This window comes from Heterodontus francisci, chromosome 38, assembly GCF_036365525.1.
Source record: "Heterodontus francisci isolate sHetFra1 chromosome 38, sHetFra1.hap1, whole genome shotgun sequence".
Taxonomy (NCBI): Eukaryota; Metazoa; Chordata; class Chondrichthyes; order Heterodontiformes; family Heterodontidae; genus Heterodontus; species Heterodontus francisci.
The window spans coordinates 31,275,660-31,301,224 of NC_090408.1; the positions used below are offsets into that span (position 1 = coordinate 31,275,660).

Here is a 25,565-nt window from a genome sequence, read left to right on the forward strand (position 1 = left end):
GAATATCTTCAAGCAGTGGAACTATATCTTTAAGACCTTATGTTCAGATAACTAAACTTGGGGATAAAATTTCTCTTGTCAATAACTTCAGACATGTTAACTTTTATGTGAGAATTATGGAGTTCTAAATAATTCACCCAAGGTCTCTTCTATTGAGATTAACATTTTATTTTTGCGTCTCTTTCATTTGTATAAAGCCCTGTCTTTTTTTTTAAAAAGCAAAAAAAATTACCAGCATATCTGAATCTATAAAATATTGATTTTCTCATAGTGCATGGGCCATCCTATTGGATCGGCCCCAAACAAGGCTCCAGATCGTCCTGATTCCTCCTGCTTTGTTTATCCCAGTGGTAGATGATCCAGTGGAACGACAGAAACTTGTGGAATCTGTGTATGATAGTGTCGCACCATTTATTATATATGAGGAAACAACAGACATTTGGATAAACGTATGTAGCATCCACCTCTTTAAGTTTATAAACTAGCTGTTATTTTAATTAGTGTTGTGACTAAGAGATTAATTGTAAGGGTAACGATTTCACATTGTAGCAAAATGCTTGATTATCCAGGATGAGTCGATGAATGGTTCAAAATGACACTGTCCCCTTCTCACTGCATGTCAGTTGTGGCTCAGTTGGTATCACTCTTGTCTCTGAGGCACAAGGTTCTGGGTTCAAGTCTGACTCCAGGACTTAGCACAAAAATGAAGGCTGACCCTCTAGTGCAACACTCCTGCAGGTTTTGCACTGTCGGAAGTGCCATCTTTCGGATGAGACGTTAAATCGAGCCCCTGTCTGTCCTCTCAGATTCTATGGCATTATTTCTTAGAAGAGCAGGGGAATTATCCCAGGTCTTCGGGCCAATATTAATTCCTCAATCAGCATCACAAAAAACTGATTATCCGGTCATTATCACATTACTGGTTGTGGGAGCTTGCTGTGTTCAAATTGGTTGCCACTTTTCCTACATTACAACAATGACTACACTTCAAAAGTACTTCATTGGCTGTAAAGCACTTTGAGATATCCAGTGGTCATGAAAAACACTATATAAATGCAAGTATTTTTTTCTTTTGCAGGTGCATGATATACTTCACATATTTCCTCAGGTGAAGGAGGATGAGATTCAGTTTATTTTTGCCTCTGAATGTAAGACTGGCTTTCGACACCTTTACAAAATTACAGCTGTCTTGGAGGAGTGCAAGTATAAACGGTCCAGTGGGGGCTACCCCTCTCCAGGTAAAAACATTTGAGAAAATATAAGCACTTGTTAAAGTTGATTTGAGTTTCTGTTAAGGAAACCTAAAAGGGTCAGTGCACTGTTAAGATCTGCACTGTTTTCATTTCACTAAAGTTAAAGCACCTGGCCAGTTAAAATATTCCATTATTCAGAGAATGTTATAAATAAGAAATGCTGTGATTGTAAGCATTCCTGTTGTTCATAGCATTCAGGATTGCAGATTTAGAAAATATATTTCAAATGCAAGAGGGGACTGGATAAATAGTTGGAATAGAAAGGGATGAGGTATATGACAGGTTGAGAGGTTTATGTTACTTTTTAAATTTTGGGATGGTCAGATGGATTTCATTGGTTTTGTCTGGTCCTGTACATTCCTGTGTTGTTGTAGTTGTTGAATAGAAGCTGTGCTTCAAAAACCAGAATTAATATTTGACTCTGAATGAATTAATCCTGCAAATCCCAGTGGGTTGTTAGGCATCTTCTGCATAAAAGGTGCTATATAAATGCTGACAAATTAAACTTTCTCTGGAGGGTCAATATTCCCTTCAGCCATTGTTATTGTGTCACTCCGTCCCTCTGGTGATGTTCCCATATTATTGCATCAATAACAACAACAACTTGTATTTAGATAGTGCCTTCAACATAGTAAAACATCCCAAGGTGCATCAGAGGAGCAGTATTAAACAAAATTTGACACTGAGCCACATAAGGAGATATTGGGACAAGTGCCAAAAGCTTGGTTGAAGAGATATTTTTCAAGGAACGTTTTAAAGGAGGAGGAAGAGGTAGCAAGGTGGAGATGTTTAGAGAGTGAATTCTAGAGCTTGGGCAGCTGAAGGCATGGCCGCCAGTGGCGGGAGGATTAAAATCAGAGATGTTCAAGAGTCTGGAATTGGCTTACTCCACAATGTTATATTATTAGAATCCTTCCTCCTTGTAGTGGTGCTTGCCATGGTGTTGTGTTGTATTGTATTCACTCAGCACTCCTTCCCAGATGACTATCCATCATATTTGATCTATTAGTGTATTTGGTGTATAAAATTTACAGCTAAACAGATCATTTTCATTTTTGCCATATTTAATTCTTCCCACAATTGGTAGCTGACTGCCTTGAGATAATTATAAAGGGTTAATTTGTACAATGAAGATGCAGCCAGTAGATGTCACTAGTCCATGTATTTACACAGTGAATAAAATACCTTTAGTTGTATTCGAAATGAATTGTGCCTTGTCATGTGGGATAAACCTTCAGCTTGAATCTTTTCTTCACTCCCTGATCTCACTCTCGTCTCCTTTCTTTTTGATCTTTGGAGATGTATGTGAGTCTGGCAAGGCCTAGTTTCTTGCTTATCTGCGGTTTCCATGAGAAGCTGGTGATCCTTGAGCTGCTACACTCTTTCTGGTGATCGTGCTTCCACAATGGTGCTAAGTAGGGAATTCATGGACTTTGATGATGAAGGAACAGTTTAAATCAAATGTTCAAATTAGGACTTGATAGAGTGGATACTGTGAGGATGTTTCCTCTTGTGACTAGAACTAGGGGACACAGCTTAGAAATAAGAAGTCTCCCTTTTAAGATGGAGATGAGGAGAACTTTTTCCACTGGTCATTAGTCTGTGGAATTCTTTTCCCCAGAAGGCAGTGGAGGCTGGGTCATTGAATTTATTCAAGGTTGAATTAGATTTTTCATAGACCAGGAGTCAAGGGTTATGGGGGGCAGACAGGAAAGTGGAGTTGAGACCACAACCAGGTCAGCCATGATCTTATCGAATGGTGGAGCAGGCTGGAAGGGCCGAATGGCGTACTCTGCTTCTAAGTCCTATGTTCCTAGGATGGTGTGTGACTTGAAGGTGATTGTGTTTCCCTGATTTGCAAAATAAACTCTTGATCAACTGGAGTAATCTGTACTTTTTCTGCGAGGAATGATACTTTCGATACTAATAATGAACCAGATCCTAAGTAACTTTATAGTTCTGATGTGTACTAATATAACATGGCAACGCCAGCCATGGCTCACTTGATAGCACTCTCATCTCTGAGTCACAAGGTTCTGGGTTCAAGTCCTACTTCAGGGCTTGAGCACAAAATGCAAGGCTGACGCTCCATTGCAGTACTGTGATGGAGGTCCCGTTTTTCAGATGAGACGTTAAACCAAGGCTCCATCTGCCTGCTCAGGTGGATGTTAAAGATCCCATGGTGCTATTTCAAAGAAGAGTGGGGAAGTAATCCCTAGTCTCCTGGCCAATACTTATCCCTCAATCAACATCACAAAAACAGGTTATCTTGTCATTATCACATTGCTATGTGTGGGAGTTATCTGTGCGCAAATTGGCTGCTGCGTTTCCTACATTACATCAGTGACTATACTTCAAAAGTACCTAGTTGGCTGTAAAGTGCTTTGAGATGTCTGGTGGTCATGAAAAGCGCTATATAAACGCAAGTCTTTTTTCTTTCTGATAAGTCCACATGCTGTTTTCCCAGATGACTTCAAATGCCCAATTAAAGAAGAATTGCCTTTGACCAGCGGAGACTGGGAAGTGCTCGGGAGACATGGGTCTACGGTATGTACCTCTTGTGCTTCAGGAAAATGCTGTCAGTTTGGTTGTAGAGAATGGAATGCACTTTTAATCTTGGCAATTTTGGTATCATTTTGAGCTTCTATGGCAACAGCACCATCTATCACTGAGCTCAACCCATTACGAACATTGTTAATATTGAGTAAATTGTGAAAAGTGTTGTGCATTGAGTAACAATAAACTATTAGCACTGGTGTGCAGCCAGTCTGCTTGGATGCAGGCCTAGATCTTAATTTGCCACTGATCAAGCTCACAATCTCTTAAACATCAGGTTGAGGCAAAAGGCGTTAAAATCATCAGGTGTTGCATGCCTGTTAGTGGCGGTGACAAAAGGCTGGGAGTCAGTCACTGCCTATTTTTTGGCCAAGGAATGGCGTGAGGTACTTGAAGATATCATTGAAACACAAGGGTGGAGGGACGTAAGCATAAAACTAAGTGTCATTGCCAGTTGTTTACAGAATGTCCTGAGTATATCTGCACAAGTGTATCAGATGGATAAAAGAGACACTGATGTCAAACAATGCTGACTTTCATTTAGCTTTCAGGCAGACTGTCAGTAAAGCTGTTACATTTAATGTGTCGGACAAGAGAGGGGGAAATTTCAGGGTTTGTGTTTTCGATCGTTAGCCAGTGAAAATGTGAGTGAACACTGGCTCAGAAGTAGATCAGCCTGCTTCTTATAGCCACCACAGTTGAACAGCCCACCGACACTTACAGTTTTGACTCACAAATGAAGAATGGGCAAGTGGGTGAGTGGAGCAGAACAAAACCACGTGTTGTAGCAGAGTTTGCAATGGGAATGGATGACTGTTCATTGCTTCTTGTCCACTACTCATTATTTAAACCTCAGGTTGATGCTAGGAATAAAAAGGCTTCACTTTACGTAGCATTTGTGTTAATGTATAACATCATTTTATATGATCTGGATGACATTTTCTCATGGTGCATTTTTGACAGATATGGGTCAATGAAGCTACTCACCTGGTGTATTTTCAAGGTACTAAAGACACACCATTGGAACACCACCTCTATGTAGTGAGCTACAAAAGTCCCATGGAGATTGTACGACTGACACAGTTAGGCTACTCTCATAACTGTTTTGTTAGCCAGGTAAGGCTTCCACTCGTCTGCAGGCTTACTTCAGAAAATGAATACCACAGATCCAACTCGATTATGTTAATTACTGTATCTCTTCTCATTGAGATCTTCATTTGGAAGATGTTGAATAAAGTCTGACAACATAGTGACCGTATTAACATGTATAGTTTTACACATACTGATGTGAGTCTCGTTTCCTGATGCAAGGGGATTACATGTGAACTGCTGCATTAGTTTAATGTACCTGTTAATAATTTATGGTGGAACAGTGTTACAATTTACATCTCCTGTTTGCTTGTAGAACTTTGATATGTTTGTCAGCAAGTACAGCAACCAGGACCATCCACACTGTGTGCACATATTCCGACTGACTGGATCAGAAGAAGCCCCTCTTCACAAACAGAGAGAATTTTGGGCTACCATGTTGGAGTCTCCAGGTATTGCCATTGTTGTTATTAAAAACCCATGGAATAATCCTCCCTTGTGCCATTGCTTCCATAAAGTTGCTTGTTCTCTCCGACACATTCTGAGCCAGAGGCTCTCTCAGAAACTAATGCTGAGATGCTTGCAGGGAGGCAGAGGCAGGAGTAGTCACAGAGATAAATGGTATGCTGATAGGTACTTAGGTGGGCCAAAAGTGATACGCAAAGATAGACACAAACCCAGGTCTCACTGTTACTTGGAGCTAACTCACCTGATTGTTCTCTAATAGCCTGGCTGTTGAAATGGGTTCCATGCGAGCTGATGCAAGCATTTCTTTACCTGAAATGCTACTGGTTGTATTGCAGGTTGCCCTCCAGATTACATTCCTCCAGAGATGTTCAGTTTTCACAGCAAGTCCGGGTATATGTTGTATGGAATGATGTTCAAACCACATAATCTACAGCCTAGAAAAAAATACCCCACTCTACTTTACACGTATGGTGGCCCTCAGGTAGGATTATTTCTTTCCCATTTCCCCTAAACTCCATTTTGTATTTCTTTTCCTCCACTCTTTTTGAGTGTCCTGTACCACATCCACAATGCCTGAACGGACAGGCAGGCAAATAGCCTGCTGCTCTGCCTCTGTTGGGGCAGAATGTGTGTTCATGTTTTGCCACTGTTGTTCGCTGTCAATGGGCTATTCCCCCACTCTGTTGGGATTATTGGGTTAGATCCCTGTCTGCTTGATTGTAAAGCAGTTTCTTCTGACTTTCCTATTTGATTTCTTGGTGACTATCTTATATTGAAGGGCTCTAATTTTGCTCTTCCCCACAAGTGGGTCTTCTCTTATCAAAACCTTTCATAATTTTAAAGACCTCTATTCGGCAACTCCTCACCCTTCTCTTTTCAAGAGAAAAAAGACTCGGCCTGTTCATCCTTTCCTGACAGATATAACCTCAACATTCTGGTACCATTCTTGTAAATTTTCTTTGCACCCTCTCTGGTGTCTCCATATCCTTTTGATAATTATGGCAAGCAGAATTGTACACAGTACTTGAAGTGTGGTCTAACCAAGGATCGATATAAGTAGCATAACTTCTCTACTTTTCAGTTCTATCTGTTAAACACTAGTGCTTGGTTATCTTTTTTTAATGGCCTTATTAACTTGCATCACCACATTTAGTGATTTGTGTATTTGTACCCCCAAATCAGTTTGTTCCTTTACCCCATTTTGATTCTTATTTTCCAAGTAATATATGTGATCTCTTTATTTTTCTTACTAAAACATAATATCTCACACTTATCTGTGTTGAAATTCATTTGCCAAGCAGTGGATATTGTTGGGTTAGTACCCCTGCCAGCGGATGCTGAAGGGCCAGACATTTCTTTTAGGAGTCAGTGAGCTGTTTATTCCCTGTTGAGATTGGTGGGATAGTCCTCTCGCTGGTGCGCTACATCTTCCTTCCCAATTGTGTGCTCATTGTTTAATTATTTCTTCTAATTTTGTAAACTTCATTCCTGTGATGATTTTCACTTTTTTTGTGGTTTTATTGCCACTTGCTGTCTCTTTTAATCAATCTAAGTGCAATAGTGCAGCTTTCTATTTTCAGATGAATTAGAAATAACTTTTTCAAAAAGATTTCAAATGCGTATTTCTTGGAGACCAAATGTCACTGTTTAAAGTATTGCTGTATCTTATCTCTCTTTTAATGGTCTCCCCCTCCCCCTGTCAAGTCATGCACCATTCAGGTGCACAGATAGACCAGAGGCTTCCAGGCCTCAGCTGCACAGAAGTTGGCTGCTGGGGCAGAGAGGAGATTGGGAGTAGCCACAAGTGATTCTTTGCTAATTTTCTCTCCTTCCTTTTGGGAAAATGCTAACGCCTGCTCTGAACGATGGTGTTGCTGAGATCACCAGTGCAGTGAAAGGAGGATCAGGTGCAAAAGACATTTAATTATAGACATTAATAATAGTTTCTTTCTGTTCATAATATTGAAGAGAAATATGTTTTTGCCTTATTATTTACTCCACAATAAAGTAATTTAGACTAAAAATTGTTCAAACTATGATACAATAGACAAAACTCTTATTATTTTTACCCCATAGGTGCAGTTGGTAAATAATCGCTTTAAGGGAGTTAAATACCTGCGCCTGAACACTCTAGCAGAGCTTGGCTATGTTGTGGTTGTCATAGATTCCAGGGGATCCTGCCACAGAGGCCTTAAATTTGAAGGTGCCTTGAAATACAAGATGGTAGGTAGAATGCTTTATCCTTTGGATTCAATAAACTAAGTATTTTTAAAGTGAGACTAGAAAAGCACAGATTGATCAACAACTGGTCGAGTAATACAGGGGCATAACTTTCGGATCCCTGAGCAATGGGTTCAGTCGGCAAGTTGCTGATCTCGGTACAGTGCTGTGAGGAGAGGCTGACTACCTTTTCACATAGTGGTAAAGTCAAGGGGAGAACCATAAGTGGATTGGTCCTGCACACCTCCTGTCAGCCAGCCCAAGTTCAGCATTAGCAGAGGCCTAAAAGCAGGGGTGGCATTTGTCTCATGAGGGCCCTGTGCAAAGGTTCGGTTTGGGGCCCCAATATTTTGCTAGACACTGATACTAAATACTTCATCTGGTGTCTAATCCGCATGTGCACGATTATGAAATCTGCAATAGGAAAAGTAAAAATAGTTGAAACATTGATAAGCAATTAAGAGAACAAAAGTAAATGGCAACAAAAGATTATAAGGAATCTTGAAATACTGATATTATTTCAGTACATGAGCCGTTTGCCAATTCAGAAACTAGATTTGCATGCTTTAGCTGCAGCAAGGATTTGTATAATATCTGAGTAGTTGAGTGGTGCAGTTTGTAAGGGCTGATTTTCATCTCCTATCTCAGCCATAACTAGGGGAGGATGAGTTAGCTAGGTGAGAAGGTCAGCAACTAGGTTGAAGCTGCTGGATCAGAACTCACTTACCGACTGTTCCTCATTCTCCTGCATTTGCTCACTGACGCGCACTCATTCTAACAGGCTTATTCACTCAAACAATCTTTCACTCAGTCACTCCCATATTAACTCCCTCAGTAACTCACCCCACCCACACTCACCCTTTTACTCTCATACACTTTCTCAGTCTCACTGAATCTTTTCCACATGCTCACTTCCTCACACTCAGTAACTCATTCATTTACTCTCTCACACTCATTCACTCTCACACTCAATTTCATACTCACTCACATTCTCTCACGCTCATATTCACTCACACTGAAGCCCATCCTTTCACTCATTCTCTTGCACTTTGTCACTCACTCAGTAACTCACTCCCTTTGCCTGAAGATCCCAGTGGCTTTAAAACAATACAGAGGTGTACTCTAGACATATGTATCTGTTTTCAATACAATTAAAATCTGGGTTTCCAGACGTTGTGACTGGAATTCTTAAGTCTGAGGTAGCCTGGCACTTGCAAACTGAGAAATTTTTGACAAAGTGTACATGTACTCAGAATGGATTGGTGTCATTTTATATTAAACATTTTATATTAAATATTTAACTTTCTAATCAGTGAAATTCTCTTGCAGGGTCAGGTAGAAATCGAAGACCAGGTGGAAGGGCTACAGTATCTGGCTGCCAAGTACAGCTTTGTTGACATGGAGCGCATTGCAATTCATGGCTGGTCATATGGAGGTTATCTGTCCCTCATGGGTCTAGTTAGGAGACCAGATATATTTAAGGTTTGTATGTTAACCCATTCTCATCCATCCAGCTCTATCATTAGTTTACCATTAGGTAAATTAGCAAATTGCCTGGATGTGACTGTTAAAGAACACCTGAGGCTATAGCAATTGAATAGAAGGTCTACATGTAAATAAGGTGCAAAAAAATTGTCCTTTTCTCCACTTTGTGTAAGCTTATTGGTGTGTGGTATTTCTACAGCTGCAAAATCTGAGCTGATTGTTTATGGGTACCTTCTGATTGATTGGTCCATGTTATGCATGTAGCAATCATATCCAACGTTCACAATCGGCTGCTAGCTCACCATCAATGTATTGATATTTACAGCATAGGAAGCCATTCAGCTCATGAAGTCTGTGCCAGCTTTTGGCTAAACTATTCCAAAATAAATCCGACTGTCCACTCTCTCTCCCTATTGCCCTATTTCCTCTATTTTAAAGATTTATCCAATTTACCCTTAAGTTATGTAAAGATCTCAGCCTCAACCACTCTCTCTGGTAAAGCTTTCCATGCTCCAACAACTCAATGGGTAAAAACATTTTTCCTAACCTCTCTCCTCACTTTCTTCTGACAATTTAAATTGATCACCCGCAATTTGGATCCAAAATTGGCTTAGTGGCAGGAGGCAGAGGGTAATGGTCGAGGGTTGTTTTTGCGAGTGGAAGCCTGTGACCAGTGGTGTACCGCAGGGATCGGTGCTGGGACCCTTGCTGTTTGTACTGTACATTAAGGATTTAGATGTGAATATAAGAGGTATGATCAGTAAGTTCGCAGATGACACGAAAATTGGTGGTGTCGTAAATAGTGAGGAGGAAAGCCTTAGATTACAGGACGATATAGATGGGCTGGTAACATGGGTGGAGCATTGGCAAATGGAATTTAATCCTGAGAAGTGTGAGGTGATACATTTTGGGAGGACTGACAAGGCAAGGGAATATATAATAGATGGTAGGACCCTAGGAAGTACAGAGGGTCAGAGGGACCTTGGTGTACATGTCCATAGATCGCTGAAGGCAGCAGCACAGGTAGATAAGGTGGCTAGGAAGGCATATGGGATACTTGCCTTTATTAGCCGTGGCATTGAATATAAGAGCAGGGAGGTTATGATGGAGCTGTATAAAATGCTAGTTAGGCCACAGCTGGAGTACTGTGTACAGTTCTGGGCACCACACTATAGGAAGGATGTGATTGCCCTGGAGAGGGTGCAGAGGAGATTCACCAAGATGTTGCCTGGACTGGAGCATTTCAGCTATGAAGAGAGGCTGAAAAGGCTAGGGTTGTTTTTCTTAGAGCAGAGGTGGCTGAGGGGGGACATGATTGAGGTATACAAAATTATGAGGGGCATTGATAGGTTAGATAGGAAGAAACTTTTTCCCTTAGCGGAGGGGTCAATAACCAGGGGGCATAGATTTAAGGTAAGGGGCAGGAGGTTTAGAGGGGATTTGAGGGAAAAAAATTTCACTCAGAGGGTGGTTGGAATCTGGAATGCACTGCCTGAAGGGGTGGTAGAGGCAGGAACCCTCACAACATTTAAGAAGTATTTAGATGAGCACTTGAAACGCCATAGAATACAAGGCTACGGGCCAAGTGCTGGAAAATGGGATTAGAATAGTTAGGTGGTTGATGGCCGGCACAGACACGATGGGCCGAAGGGCCTGTTTCTGTGCTGTATTTCTCTATGACTCATTACTAAACTGCCTACCAGACAAAATACTCTTTCCTTATTCGTTCTATCAAAACTCTTCATAATCTTAAAAGAACTTGTTCACTTCAAAATGGCATAATAAAATAAGGACAGTGAGCTTATCACTCACTCTCTCGCACTTTGTCAGTCACTCAGTAACTTAATCCTTTTACTTGAAAATTCCAGTGCCTCTAAAACAATATAGAAGTGTACTCTACACATATGTATCAGTTTTCAATACAAACAAAGGAGGTGAGATAAGAGGGCTGACTAAAAGCTTGGTCAAACAGATAGATTTTAAGAAGGACCTTAAAGGTGGAGAAGGTTTAGCGAGGGAATTCAAGAGCATGGTGCCTAAGTGATTAAAGGTCTTTGGTGCTGGGATGAATGGATGAGGGAATGGACAAGATCCCTGAGTTGGAGGATTGATGAGTTCGGATTGGAGGCAGTTTTAAGATTTGAGGAGGTTACAGAGATGGTGAGGGTTGAGGCCATGAAGGGGTTAAATATGAGGGTATGAATTTTAAATATGATTCTTTGGGGCACCAGGAGCCATTGTAGATCAGCAGAGACATGGGTGGACAGGACTTGGTTTGGAATAGAATACAAGAAGCAGAGTTGTTGGTGAACTGAAGTTTATGGAGATGAAAAATTGGAGCCCAACCAGGAGAACGTCAGAGTAGTCGAGTCTGGAGGTGACAAAGGCATGGATGACTGTTTCAGTGGAAGATGTGCTAAGGTAGAGGCAGAGGTGGGCTACATTATTGAGGTAAAAGTCTTTGTAATGGAGTTGGAAGCTCAAGTCGGGGGTGGAATAGGATGTTGAGGTTACAAAAATAATCTGATTCAGCCTGAGACAGGGATGGAATCAATGACAAGGGTACGGAGTTTGTGGCGAGAACCAAAGATGATGGCTTCAGTGTTCCCAATTTTTAGCTGGAGGAAATTGCAGCTCATCCAAACTGGATATTGGATAAAACAATTTAGTTCCTTTTCATGTTGAGTTGTGAGTGGGCCTGTGTGGTTTTCTTGCCAAATGTGGACATTGATGCTCATAAATTTGTTTTGTGCAGGTGGCCATAGCTGGAGCCCCTGTGACGCTGTGGATCTTCTATGATACCGGATACACGGAACGTTACATGGGTCTCCCAGATAAAAATGAGAGTGGCTATGATATTGGATCAGCAGCAATGCAAGTTGACCGGTTTCCTCTTGAGTAAGTTCCACCGCTTCGCTACTTCTGTTGTGTTCAGTGGTTTCCCAGCCACATTCCAACCCAGAGTATATTCAAGATTCAAAATGTGGTCAGTTTGGTTATCTAATACAAATGTTGGACAATGGAATCTTATCTGTGGGCACTTGTCATTTCAGAGCCTTAAAAATCCTTTGGTAACTTTAAACCTTAAAGTTTAGAAATTGCATTTTGTGGAAAGAAGTATATTATTATTTTGGCATAAATGTCTAGCTAGGATTGAGCGGATGAGTTTTAGAACTATAGAAAAATTATGGCACAGAAGGAGGCCATTCAGCCCATCGTGTCTGTGCCGACAGTAACTCAGTTTAGTAACTTCAGACTAATAAAATTCTGAAACCTGGTAAGCAGGGAAGTTTGTGTGCTAGCTTTCCTTTTCCACATCCTAAAATGCTAATAGTTTGTAGTGACTATTGTTACTTGGGTCAGAGAGACAGTGAACTAAGTGAAGGTCTAATTTATCAATCGGAATGTTTGGTATTCAATTTGAGCATGATGATTCGAACAGGATGATTAATATGCTCAATTAAACTTAACCAGTTCTGATGAATTAGTGAGCTGTGTTTGAAGTATCCTTGATCTACCTGTGCCTGTACAATATTCCAACTACGATTTAAATTTGACTTTGACGTTTCAAGTAATTGAGTTGACAATTAAAAAGAAAAGAGTACACTAGTAGAGTTGGTTTTGCCTGTGGACTCATGTCACAGGCAGATAAAGGAACATTGTTGGCTTTTGCCACAGGAATCATTGTGTGAAGAACATTCTTGAGGACAGTCAACTGGGACCATCATCAACAATAAGTTTCACAACATGATTCTGAGAATTGCTGCTGTGCCTAATGTAATTTGTTCCAGATAAGGAACAGTGATCACATTTTTTTTCCCCACCTGTAGCCCTAACCGCCTGCTACTCTTACATGGGTTCCTGGATGAAAATGTTCACTTTTCTCATACTACTGTACTGCTTAGCTTCCTCGTTCGATCAGGGAGACCATATGACTTGCAGGTAATGTAATACACAGCAAGTGAAATGAAACGCTATGCAAACTAGGTCTTGTGTTTTCAAGGAAGAACAGATTGATCCATAGCATGATCATACATGTGAGACTGGTTACACTATCTTCTTTTGCTTGGAGCTTCTGAATTTTGACCTAGCAATCCCTCAGGATAAGGGGTCGATCTTTTAAGACTGAGATGAGGAGAAATTTCTTCTCTCAGAGGGTTGTGAATCTTTGGAATTCTCTACCCCAGAGGATTATGGATGTACCATCGTTGAGTATATTTAAGGCCGAGATAGACAGATTTTTGCTCTCTCAGGGAATCAGGGATATGGGGAGTGGTTAGGAAAGGGGAGTCATAGAGTTATACAGCACAGAAACAGGCCCTTCGGCCCATCGTGTCTGTGTCGGCCATCAAGCTCCTAACTATTCTAATCCCATTTTCTAGCACTTGGCCCGTAGCCTTGTATGCTATGGTGTTTCAAGTGCTCATCTAAATACTACTTAAATGTTGTGAGGGTTCTTGCCTCTACCACCCCTTCAGGCCGTGCATTCCAGATTCCAACCACCCTCTGAGTGAAAATATTTTTCCTCAAATCCCCTCTAAACCTCCTGCCCCTTACCTTAAATCTATGCCCCCTGGTTATTGACCCCTCTGCTAAGGGAAAAAGTTTCTTCCTATCTAACCTATCAATGCCCCTCATAATTTTGTATACCTCAATCATGTCCCCCCTCAGCCTTCTCTGCTCTAAGGAAAACAACCCTAGCCTTTTCAGTCTCTCTTCATAGCTAAAATGCTCCAGCCCAGGCAACATCTTGGTAAATCTCCTGTGCACCCTCTCCAGGGCAATCACATCCTTCATATAGTGTGGTGTCCAGAACTGTATACAGTACTCCAGCTGTGGCCTAACTGGCGTTTTATACAGCTCCATCATAACCTCCCTGCTCTGTGCTGCTGCCTTCAGTGATCTATGGACATGTACACCAAGGTCCCACTGACCTGTACTTCCTAGGGTCGTACCATCCATTGTATATTCCCTTGCCTTATTACTCCTCCCAAAATGCATCACCTCACTCTTCCCAGGATTAAACTCCATTTGCCACTGCTCCGCCCATCTTACCAGCCCATCTATATCGTCCTGTAATCTATGGCTTTCCTCCTCACTATTTACGACACCACCAATTTTCGTGTCATCTGCGAACTTACTGATCATACCTCCTATATTCACGTCTAAATCCTTAATGTACACTACAAACAGCAAGGGTCCCAGCACCGATCCCTGTGGTACACCACTAGTCATAGGCTTCCACTTGCAAAAACAACCCTCGACCATTACCCTCTGTTTCCTACCACTAAGCCAATTTTGGATCCAATTTGCCAAATTGCCCTGGATCCAATGGGCTCTTACCTTCTTAACCAATCTCCCATGCGAGACCTTATCAAAAGCCTTACTGAAGTCCATGTAGACTACATCAACTGCTTTACCCTCATCTACACATTTAGTCACCGCCTCGAAAAATTCAATCAAGTTAGTTAGACATGATCTCCCCCTGACAAAGTCATGCTGACTATCCCTGATTAATCCCTGCCTCTCCAAGTGGAGATTAATCCTGTCCCTCAGAATTTTTTCCAATAGTTTCCCTACCACTGATGTTAGACTCACCGGCCTATAATTACCTGGTTTATCCCTGCTACCCTTCTTGAATAATGGTACCACATTCGCTGTCCTCCAATCCTCAGGTACCTCTCCTGTGACCAGTGAGGATTTGAAAATTTGTGTCAGAGCCCCTGCTATCTCCTCCCTCACCTCATATAACAACCTGGGATACATCTCATCTGGGCCTGAGGATTTATCCACTTTTAAGCCCGCTAAAATAGCTAATACTTCCTCCCTTTCAATGCTAATATGTTCAAGTATATCACAATCCCCCTCCCTAATCTCTACACCTACATCGTCCTTCTCCATAGTGAACACAGATGAAAAGTAATCATTTAAAACCTCACCTATGTCTTCCGGCTCCACACACAGATTGCCACTTTGGTCCCTAATGGGCCCTACTCTTTCCCTGGTTATCCTCTTGCTCTTAATATACATAAAACGCCTTAGGATTTTCCTTTATCTTGCCCGCCAGTGTTTTTATATGTCCCCTCTTTGCTCTCCTAATTACTTTTTTAAGTACCTCCCTACACTATCTATACTACTCTAGTGCCTCCGCTGTTTTCAGCGCTCTGAACCTGCCATAAGCCTCCTTTTTTTTCCTGATCCAATCCTCTATATCCCTTGACATCCAGGACCTGTTGGTCCTACCCTTCACCTTAACGAGTAGATGTTGGCTCTGAACTCTCACTATTTCCTCTTTGACTCCTACTGGTCTGATGTAGACTTTCCTACAAGTAGCTGCTCCCAGTCTACTTGGGCCACATCCTGTTTTATCATATTGAAATCAGCCTTCCCCAATTCAGTACCTTTATTTCTAGTCCATCTTTGTCCTTTTCCATAATTACCTTAAATCTTACAGAGTTATGGTCACTATCCCCGAAATGCTCCCCCACTGACACTTCTACCACTTGTCCGGCTTCATTCCCTAGGATTAGGTCCAGTATTGCCCTTTCTCTTGTAGGACTTTCTACGTACTGGCTCAGAAAACTCTCCTGTATGCATTTTAAGAATTCTGCCCCCTTTAAGCCTTTTGCACTAAGACTATCCCAGTTGATATTGGGGAAGTTGAAATCTCCTACTATTATTACCCTACTATTTTTACACCTCTCTGAGATTTGCCTACATATCTGCTCCTCTATCTCTCCCTCACTGTTTGGAGGCCTGTAGTACACTCCCAGCCAAGTGATTAACCCCTTTTTGTTTTTAAGTTCTACCCATATGGCCTCATTTGAGGAACCTTCTAAGATATCATCCCTCCTTACTGTAGTAATTGACTCCTTGATCAACAGTGCAATGCCACTTCCTGTTTTACCCTCTCCCCTGTCTCACCTGTAGATTCTATACCCTGGAATATTGAGCTGCCAGTCCTGCCCCTCCCTCAATCATGTCTCTGTGATAGCAATAATATCATAATCCCATGTGCTAATCACCACCCTCAATTCATCTGCCTTACTAGTAAGACCCCTTGCATTAAGATAGATGCAATCCAGCCTTGCATTTTCCCCTTGTGCCTTGACAGGTCTATATTTGCTCTGACTTCCAGACTGACTGAGTTTCTCTTTTATATTTGACTGTGCATCACCCCCTACTGTACCTCCACTCTGTATCCCATCCCCCTGCCATATTAGTTTAAACCCCTCCCAACAGCACTAGCAAACCTCCCAGCAAGGATGTTGGTCCCGTTCCGGTTCAGGTGCAACCCATCCAACTTGTACAGGTCCCACCTTTGCCAGAAACAGACCCAGTGATCCAGGAAACTAAAGCCCTCCTTCCTGCACCATCTCCTCAGCCACGCATTCATCTGCTCTATCCTCCTATTCCTATACTCACGAGCATGTGGCACCGGGAGTAATCCAGAGATTACAACCTTTGTGGTCCTGCTTTTTAATATGCTACCTAGCTCCCTAAATTCTTGTTGCAGGACCTCATCCCTCTTTCTACCTATTTCGTTGCTACCAATGTCTATGACCTCTGACAGTTCACCCCTTCAGGGAGTTGAGACAGAAGATCAGCCATGATTGTATTGAAGGCGGAGCAGGCTCAAGGGGCGTATGGTCCACTCCCGCTCCGATTTTGTATGTTCTTATCCCCTTCATTTACTGACAAACAGACCAAATCGTTATGGTAAACAGCCTAGTTCCAAGCTGCTGACTTACTGTTGGGGGAAAAAATGCTGGTTTTAACAATACAGAGATATTATGAGTTAAGAAATCCAATTTAGGTAAAACATGGAAAAAACAAATTGTTAAACTGGAAAAATGTGTACCTAGGACAAAAACAAATACTTAAAATGGAGGAGTGTGCTGATAATTGTCTGTGCAATTGTAAAATAAAGATACCTAGACACTTCTTATTTGTAAATTAATGTTTTTCAACCCTTTAAGGTATATCCCCAGGAGCGGCACAGTATTCGTGTCCCAGAGTCCGGTGAACATTATGAACTGTATCTGCTGTACTATCTTCAGGAGAACCTGGCTTCCCAGATCGCTGCCATGAAGTAGAAGATATTGTGTTACTTTTGACACTTCCTATCTCAGCCAACAACTCAACGCAATAGATGTCAGAAGAGAGATACTGCTTCCATACCTCACTAATAGTGACCTGCTCTTGCCCCATAAGTCACTACTCAAAATTATCTCTTTTTCTTCATGAATAGCAACCTTTCTGTTCCTTATCATACAAATAGCAGTGATAGTTCTCACTCAATTTCAGTAATAGCAACAGTTGTCCTCATCTCACTTATCTGTTAGCATCGCTTTCTCCATTGCTCACCACTAACACATCTGTTTCTCACATCTTTTTCTCCTCCCCTTCCCAAAATGATCTCACTAATAGTGCCTGACAATCACTTTCTGCTGTTTGTACTGAGAATGTAAAATATGATCCACGATCATGGAAACTTTACTTTCCAAGAGCATTTTATGGGCATTAAGGATAATTTCTTCTGAAGAATGTGTGTATGTCAGTAAATCTTGAAAAATGTAGCAATTTTCCTACAATTCTATGTTGCTTCCTCTTAGATTCACCACAGCTATCTAGAACTCTGCATCTTTCTGAACCTTTCCCTGTGAATTGATCAGATTAGTGAGATTTACTCATTTGCTTCTGGCTGCCAGCCCTACAATTCTGCTTTCCATTACAACAGCATCTGCTCGCAGCCTTTCCAGTGCTGTTGTTTATTTGCTTAATTACCATAAAATGGCAATTATTTCCACATATTGTAGAGTAAATGGAGATGATTGTGAAACATTTTTGAGCACTTTATGTAATAGTAATGTTTTGATTAATGTCTTAAACGGTATCATTTTTATTATTTATAAAACCGCATCTGGTCATGGATTATTTATACTCTTTCAGATACAAATGAAAGGGTTTTACCGCTGCCAGGTTTGTTTAGATATTTGGATATCTGCAGAGGATTGTATGTATTCTGTGACGTGAGAACAATGTATAGAAGCACAGGGTGGGGGTTGGGGTGTTGTATGTTCACAGGTGGAACAAAGACAGTGGGAGAGAAATCCGTTCACATAGTGCCACTTCATTGATATCATTGAAGAACTCTGCAGGGGACCTGCAGGTAGCTGCCCACGGTGCTATCTTCTTCCGAGGAATTGATGTAAGTCTGCACTAGCGGCACTACGTCATCAAATTTCTCCGCAGTGTCTTTGCGCTTGCCTAATTTCTGTTTCGGTAGAGGAATCCTGTGCCACTTTTCTGCTGGTTAACTGAGATATTCCACTTGTTTTAAATTGTTTTGAGAGAGGTTCTCTTTGTCCCTTCCCCAAAGGGCCTTTTACTGATGAGTCAAACCTTAGTTTCTTGGATTCAGAGTTCCAGGCTCTTTCAGCCAGTTAGTGACCTCCCAGATAAGTTTAAATATTTCTCCCATGAAGCATGAGAGAACTCAATCTTTAAAAAGGCAAAAGTGATTATCCTAGTCAACACATCTAAAAGTATTGAGACCATTTTGATAGATTAATGGGGACTTTACAGACAAGCACATTTTTATGTTAAATATGGACTTTAACCTACAAATTCTGCTGATGATTCTGTCCATTATGAAAATCACAGTTGTGTAAATATTGGAGGTCGAATTACAGTTGATGTTGACGTGGCTGTCCATTCATGGTAAATTAGTTTCAGAAACCATATGCCGCTTTGCCTTGGCTGCGTTCTTTGCTCTACAAATGGTTTCACTTTTTGTTTAAACTGGTATTCTACAGCTATTCACCGAGACTTTGATTAATCTGTTGAAACAACTAGCTTTCCGATATATCCCTCTGAACATGTTATGTCAGCAAGTTGGCATGATTGTTACATTCATACTGGCAGATAGGGAATAATCGTAAATTGGTATTGTCCAATAATGATTCAATTTGAGGGCACAATCCTGCACTTACATAGCTAAATAGACTTGAATAGTATTTACAGCACAGAAACAGGCCATTCAACCCAACAAGTTGATGCTAGTGTTTATGCTCCACACAAGCCACTTCCAACCTTGCTTCATCAACTTCAACATATTCTTCTAGTCCTTTCTCCCTCATGTATGCTTCTATGCTAGTCGCGAGTTCCACATTCTCTCACTTACACAAAGATGCTAGGGCCTAACAGTGTGCTGGTATCATTCAATGTAGACTGAGTGGGAAGTAATATCAACAGGATACGAACTCACTGGAAACACTTTGCTTCCATGCTTAATTTTTGTGCGTTAACCCTGTTATGGCTGTAAAGATCACTTCCCCATAGAAATGGGGAAAAAAGCATATAGAAAACATAGACCAGAATTTGTTAGCATGCAGAGGTATTGCTGAAGACATTGATGAATCATTTCTGTTAGAGTTCAGTAAATAATCAGTAGGCAGTCACTGTCAGTACAAATTCAGTGCTATTAGTTAAACCTGTGGATGGATCAATCCGCCAGAAAGCTCTCCAATGCTGCCACCAGCAGTAAGGTGCTCTCGCTAGTTTCATCACATTCCTCCAACTCTGGTTCCTTTCAAATTTTTGACTGAGAAATCATTTTGGAACTAAGGTCTGATTTGGATGCACAAAGTCAGAACACATTACCTGGTCCCAAAACTACAACTCAGTTAAACAAGAATTGTATACTACTGCATTGCACAATAAATCTAAGTGTTATGAATAAGCATATATGGCAAATTAGTAAAAATATGCTGTTGCTATAAATATAACAAGCTGTTGAATGTTTACACTGAAATCAGTGATGTTCAGCTGTGTTCAAGCATGGTGGGGAAGGGAATCTTTTCACCAGTTTGGCCATTTTCTGACAGCAGCTACTTTTTTCTCTCATTGAAAGGGGGAAAGTATCCTGCCTGGGGCAAGATGCGTTTCTCCTCCTCTCCTGTTAATGAACATAGTCATAATGGTAGTTCATTATCCTTGAACAAGAATCAAACTAAACTCAAATGGGGCCTGAGAGGACCAAGGCCTCAGGTGGCCCTGTCTATGTTGCGTTATTTAGAATAATTTCAGGTAACTTGCACAATAAATAAAAGAATTGGTCTGAAATCTTACCTTTGGTAGATCACGCTACAGAAATGATTATCTGTTTATTGTGGCACATCAGTCAGTTGTAATATATTTAATGTAAAAAATGTATTTTTGTTTTGGTTGAATGGTTTTGTGGGGAGGGGTTGGTGATCAGCAGTAGTTCATGTGATGTCACATCAACAGCAGTGATTTGAGTTAACGCTTAGCAGCCATGTTGGTGCTTTTTTATTTGGAAGTTAGATGAGTTGTGTCCAGAAGTCATGTCTGCAAAAGACTGTGTGTCTGGGACTGTCATCCTACAAAAGTACTGCCAGTACTGAGAACGTAAGAGCAACCCACAGACACGAGCCTCATCACTATCCACCATTGGTCATCAAGAAAATTGTAATTGTGACCCACAGACACCCAAGGTTCACCGCAATGAAACACGTATGTGAACACTGACTTTCTTTTATATCTTTTGAGTGTATGATTCATATCAAATAAATATAAGCAGATATTTTGTGAGTGATGAATATTTTTAATAAGAGATCAGGTAAAGCTTACAGAATCATAAAAACATTGCATCATTCTCACTATTCCAGAAATAAAAAATTGTAATCTTGATCAATTTTGTTTTTGGTGGAGAAATGCTCCTTTAGCTTCTAAAGGATTTTTTTGATATTAAGTATAAAATTACCAAACTAATGTGAATGGGATCCTGCAGCAGAACATAATCCAGTCTTGAATCCTTTGCTGGAAAATGTAAGGGAACAACTAGTTTGGGATTAGCACTGAGCTGGGAAATTGACAGGAGGTTTCATTCAGAAGTGTGAAAGAACCTTGCACCTTCATTTTCTCCCATGTTAACTGCATATTTACTTTTATCAAACAAAATGATTTATCACTTAACATTCAGTATATATTAGTTGGAAATTATGAAGTGCTTGAAATCACACCACCTCCTCTGGCTGCACTAGAGATGATTAAAATTACTTAAATGTTCCCCAGTCAGGGACAGGCTTCGGCACTGGTGAAAGTGACTGATGCTGGGCTGAGCAGTTGAAGGTTGGAGGGTTCAAGCTTAGATATGATAACTGAAGAGCTTGCTAAAGCTGTTTCCCATTGTGTTCACGCAGCATGAAATGCAACAATCTGCATATGACGACACATTTGTTTTGTTCACAAGGAACATCTACATTGCAACAACCAAATTTTGTTATTTTGACCTACTCAATGTATAGGAGCAGTATTTATCATTTGGTAGGAAATGTAACCACTGCCACTTAATCCATCTTCACATTTACCATCATTGGTTAAAGAAAACTCATATCAAAGTCACAAATGACATTCAATGTGATTGTGACAAAGGTAAACTTACCCTCCTCATCCTTCTCAACCTGTCAGCAGCCTTTGGCATGGTTGATCACACCATCCTCCTCCAATGCCTTTCCAATGTCATCCAGCTCTGTGGGACTGCTCTCGCCTGGCTCCATTCTTATTTATTTAATAAATAGAGTCACTGACAATGGTTTCTCTTCCTGCTTCTGCATTGTTACCTCTGGTGTTTGCTAAGAATCTATCCTTGGCCCCTCCTATTTCTCATCTCCATGCTATCCCTTGATGACATCATCCAAAAGCACAGCATTAGTTTTCACATATATACTGACAACACCCAACTCTACCTCACCACCACCTCTCTTGACTCCTACACTGTTCCTAAATTATCAGACTGCTTATCGGACATCCTGTACTGGGTGAGCAGAAATTTCCTCCAATTAAATATTGGGAAGACTGAAGCCATTGCTTTTCGGTCCCCACTCCAAACTCTGTTCCCGAGCAACTGACTCCATCCCTCTCCCTGGTAACATTCCATGATTAAGTTGTTCACAATCTTGGCGTCACATTTGACTCTGAGTTGAGCTTCCAACCTCATATTCATGACATCACTAAGACAGCCTATTTCTACCTCCATAACTGCCTTATGTCGCTGCTATCTCCACTCATCTGTTGCTAAAACCCTCATTCATGCCTTCATTACCTCTAGACCTGAACGTGAGGTCATCCACAACTCTGCTGCCCGTGTTTTAACTTGCACCAAGTCCTGTTCCCCTATCACCCCTGTGTTGCTGACCTACATTGGCTCCCAGTCAAGCAACGTCTTGATTTAAACATTTTCATACTTGTTTTCAAATCCCTCCATGGCCTCACCCCTCCCTATCTCTGTAATCTTCTCCAGCCCTACAACCCTCCAAGATATCTGTGCTCCTCTAATTCTGGCCTCTTGTGCATCTCCGATTTTAATTGCTCCACTGTTGATGGCCGTGCCTTCAGTGGCCTAGGCCCTAAGCTCTGGAATATGCTCCCTACACCTCTCTGCCTCTCCACCTCACTTTCTTCCTTTAAGACACTCCTTAAAATCTACCTCTTTAACCAAGCTTTTGGTCATCTGGCCTAATATCTCCTTATGTGGCTCAGTGTCATATTTTGTTTTATAAGGTTCCTGTGAAGTACCTTGGGAGGTTTTATTATGTTAAAGGCGCTGTATAGATATCAGTTCTTGGCAGATTAAAATGCACAAGTATATACCTGTCTGAAAAGTAGAGGGAAGGAGCTCTACTCAAATGAGAAAAAGATACATTTCCTGGAAAACGACCTCCCTAAACACAGGCCTTGAGTCCTGACAAGAGGAGAGGGATAATTACAAAAAAAACCACAAACATGAAGGGGGTGGAGGGTGGGTGGAGAGTGACAAAAAGCAGGAAACTAAAGGCCAGTTAGCCTAATATCTCTCATTGGGAAAATGCTAGATTGCATGATTAAAGAAGTAGTCGCAGGACATTTAGAAAATCATAATGCAATTAGGCAGAGTCAACATGGTTTTATGAAAGGGAAATTGTGTTTAACAGATTTATTAGAGTTCTTTGAGGATGTAGCAAGCAGGGTGGATAATGGGGAACCAGTAGATGTTGATTATTTGATTTCTAAAAGGCATTCGATAAAGTGCCACATGATAGGTTACTCACAAGATAAGAGCTCACGGTGTTGGGGGTAATATATTAGCATGGGTAGAGGATTGGCTAACTAACTGGACACAGAGAATTGGGATAAATGGGGCTTTTTCAGGTTGGCAAACTAACTAGTGGAGTGCCACAGGGATCAGTGTTGGGGCCTCAACTATTTACAATCTATATTAATGACTTAGATGAAGGGACCGAGCGTATTGTAGCCAAATTTACAGACGATACAAAGATAGGTAGGAAAACAAGTGAGGAAAACACAAAGTGTCTGCAAAGAGATATAGATAAGTTTAGTGAGTGGGCAAAAATTTGTCAGATGGCGTATAATGCAGGAAAATGTGAGGTTGTCCATTTTGGTAGGAGAAACAGAAAAGTGGAATATTATTTACATGGAGAAAGACTGCTATGGTACAGAAGGATCTGGGCGTCCTTGCACGTGAATCACAAAAAGTTAGTATACAGGGACAGCAAGTAATTAGGAAGGCAAATTGAATTTTGGCCTTTATTGCAAGGGAGATGGAGTATAAAAGTAGAGAAGTCTTGCTACAATTGTACAAGGAATTGGTGAAACTGTATCTAGAGTACTGTGTACAGTTTTGGTCTCCTTACTTAAGGAGGGATAGACTTGCGTTGGAAGCAGTTCAGACAAGTTACACGAGGCTGATTCCTGGGATGAAGGGGTTAACACATGAGAAAAGGTTGAGCAGGTAGGGCCTATACTCATTGGAGTTTATAGAAATGAGGTGATCTTATTGAAACATATAAGATTTTGAGGGGGCTTGACAGAGTAGATGCTGAGAGGATATTTCCCCTTGTGGGAGAATCTAGAACTAGGGGGCACAGTTTCAAAATAAGGGGTCTCCCTTTTAAGACAGAGATAAGGAGGAACTTCTTCTCGCAGAGGGTCGTTAATCTTTGGAATTCTCTTCCCCAGAAAGCAGTGGAGGCTGTGTCATTGAATATATTCACGGATGAGTTAGATTTTTTGATCTACAAGGGAGTGAAGTGTTATGGGGACAGGCAGGAAAGTGGAGTTAAGGCCAAAATCAGATCAATCATGATCTTATTGAATGGCAGAGCAGGCACGAGGGTCTGAATGGCCTACTCCTGCTCCTATTTCTTATATTCTTATGTTCACTGGCTGGTTTAGAATTGAAAGTACTGTTCTCATAAGCAACAAACATTGGCAACAATGCATTATAGTATTTTGAATAATTGCCCACTGCTAGACCAAGCATAAAGAAGAATTTGAGGCAAAAGGTTTAAGTGAAATAAGTTTCTCTCAAAGACTTTAACTGCATGTTTTTTACTCAAATTGTGAACTATGTATTTAATTTAAAAGAAGATAATATTGCATTGATGTCCCCTCTTCTCCAGAAATCTAGTGATACTCAAACTGAGGCAATAGTATTGCATCTCAACACCTGGTGAAACTGCACTGCTGCGGCCCACTCAATGAGACTGGTGATGCATCACTCAGTGAATCCTCATCACGCTTCCTTCAGTTCTAATGAGGCTTCAGGGCTCTGTATTCATAAGGTGGCACAATAGGACATAAAGCATGGAACAAGTAAAGGACATTTAGTCCATGAACCTCCTGCTTCTTCCACACACCATTTAATTCCTTGAGGAAAAGTTTTTAAAAATTATTTTCTGATTCTCAAAGGTGAAAACTCCACAACATTTGCACTATTCATCTTTGGCCTACTGTCTTCCATGATATTTCCCTCACTGACCGCAATAGCATAGGAATCTTCAGGTATCGTTTGACCATTTCAATCTATACTTATCCTTATAATGTTCACTCCCATTCCCAATCAGACATTTTTTCCCCATCTCCTTTCTGGAATAGTTAATTGACACAGTATTGACTGCCTTATTTTCAGGGACTTTGTCTCACTCCATGGTGTGGAGAAAGACAATGAAAAGGTTTGTGAGTTAAACATATGCTATGCAGTTCTATCTGTAAGTCAATATCTATATTTAATATTTTAAAGACCTGTAACATGTTGGAGTATGTATCAGGAAAGTCTGTAATTTCTAGTTTGAGCAAGTGCAGAATTTATCATTATCTATCAGGAGTACCGAAGCTGAAAATCCAGACTATTAATTTTTCCTTGATGCATACAGCCCGAACTACAGGAAATCATACCTGTAACTCTTCAGAATGGACAAAAAAGCTCTGTTGCTAATTCCCATTCAGACCTTATTTCACTTATCACCTATTACTGTATTGCTTTTATACATTTCTGAGCATCCTCAGAACTTCGCATCATCCTTGAATTTAAGGCATTGTACTTCATTCAAAAATGTGTTAATTTATTGAATAGCTGGGGTTACACGGCCAATTCCTAGAGGTCACCACCAGTTATGGCTGCCCAGCTGA

General features: G+C 40.9%; 1 protein-coding gene across 5 annotated transcripts in view; it reads left to right on the top strand.

Annotated features, from left to right (window-relative positions):
* Positions 1-20,679, top strand: part of LOC137352498 (dipeptidyl peptidase 8-like) — a 38,730-nt gene extending 18,051 nt beyond the window's left edge. For 3 of the 5 annotated variants that reach the window (XM_068018028.1, XM_068018029.1, XM_068018030.1), the window contains 11 exons: positions 272-449; positions 1,079-1,238; positions 3,721-3,800; positions 4,773-4,925; positions 5,215-5,350; positions 5,702-5,847; positions 7,443-7,589; positions 8,916-9,068; positions 11,827-11,969; positions 12,902-13,013; positions 17,051-20,679. In XM_068018028.1, coding sequence (XP_067874129.1) covers positions 272-449; positions 1,079-1,238; positions 3,721-3,800; positions 4,773-4,925; positions 5,215-5,350; positions 5,702-5,847; positions 7,443-7,589; positions 8,916-9,068; positions 11,827-11,969; positions 12,902-13,013; positions 17,051-17,167 — 1,525 coding nt within the window. In that variant the 3' untranslated portion in view covers positions 17,168-20,679. Of the gene's footprint in view, positions 1-271; positions 450-1,078; positions 1,239-3,720; positions 3,801-4,772; positions 4,926-5,214; positions 5,351-5,701; positions 5,848-7,442; positions 7,590-8,915; positions 9,069-11,826; positions 11,970-12,901; positions 13,014-17,050 lie in introns of those variants that run through there. The other 2 variants (XM_068018032.1, XM_068018031.1) reach the window with 2 other exon arrangements.
* The last annotated feature ends 4,886 nt before the right edge of the window (positions 20,680-25,565 follow it).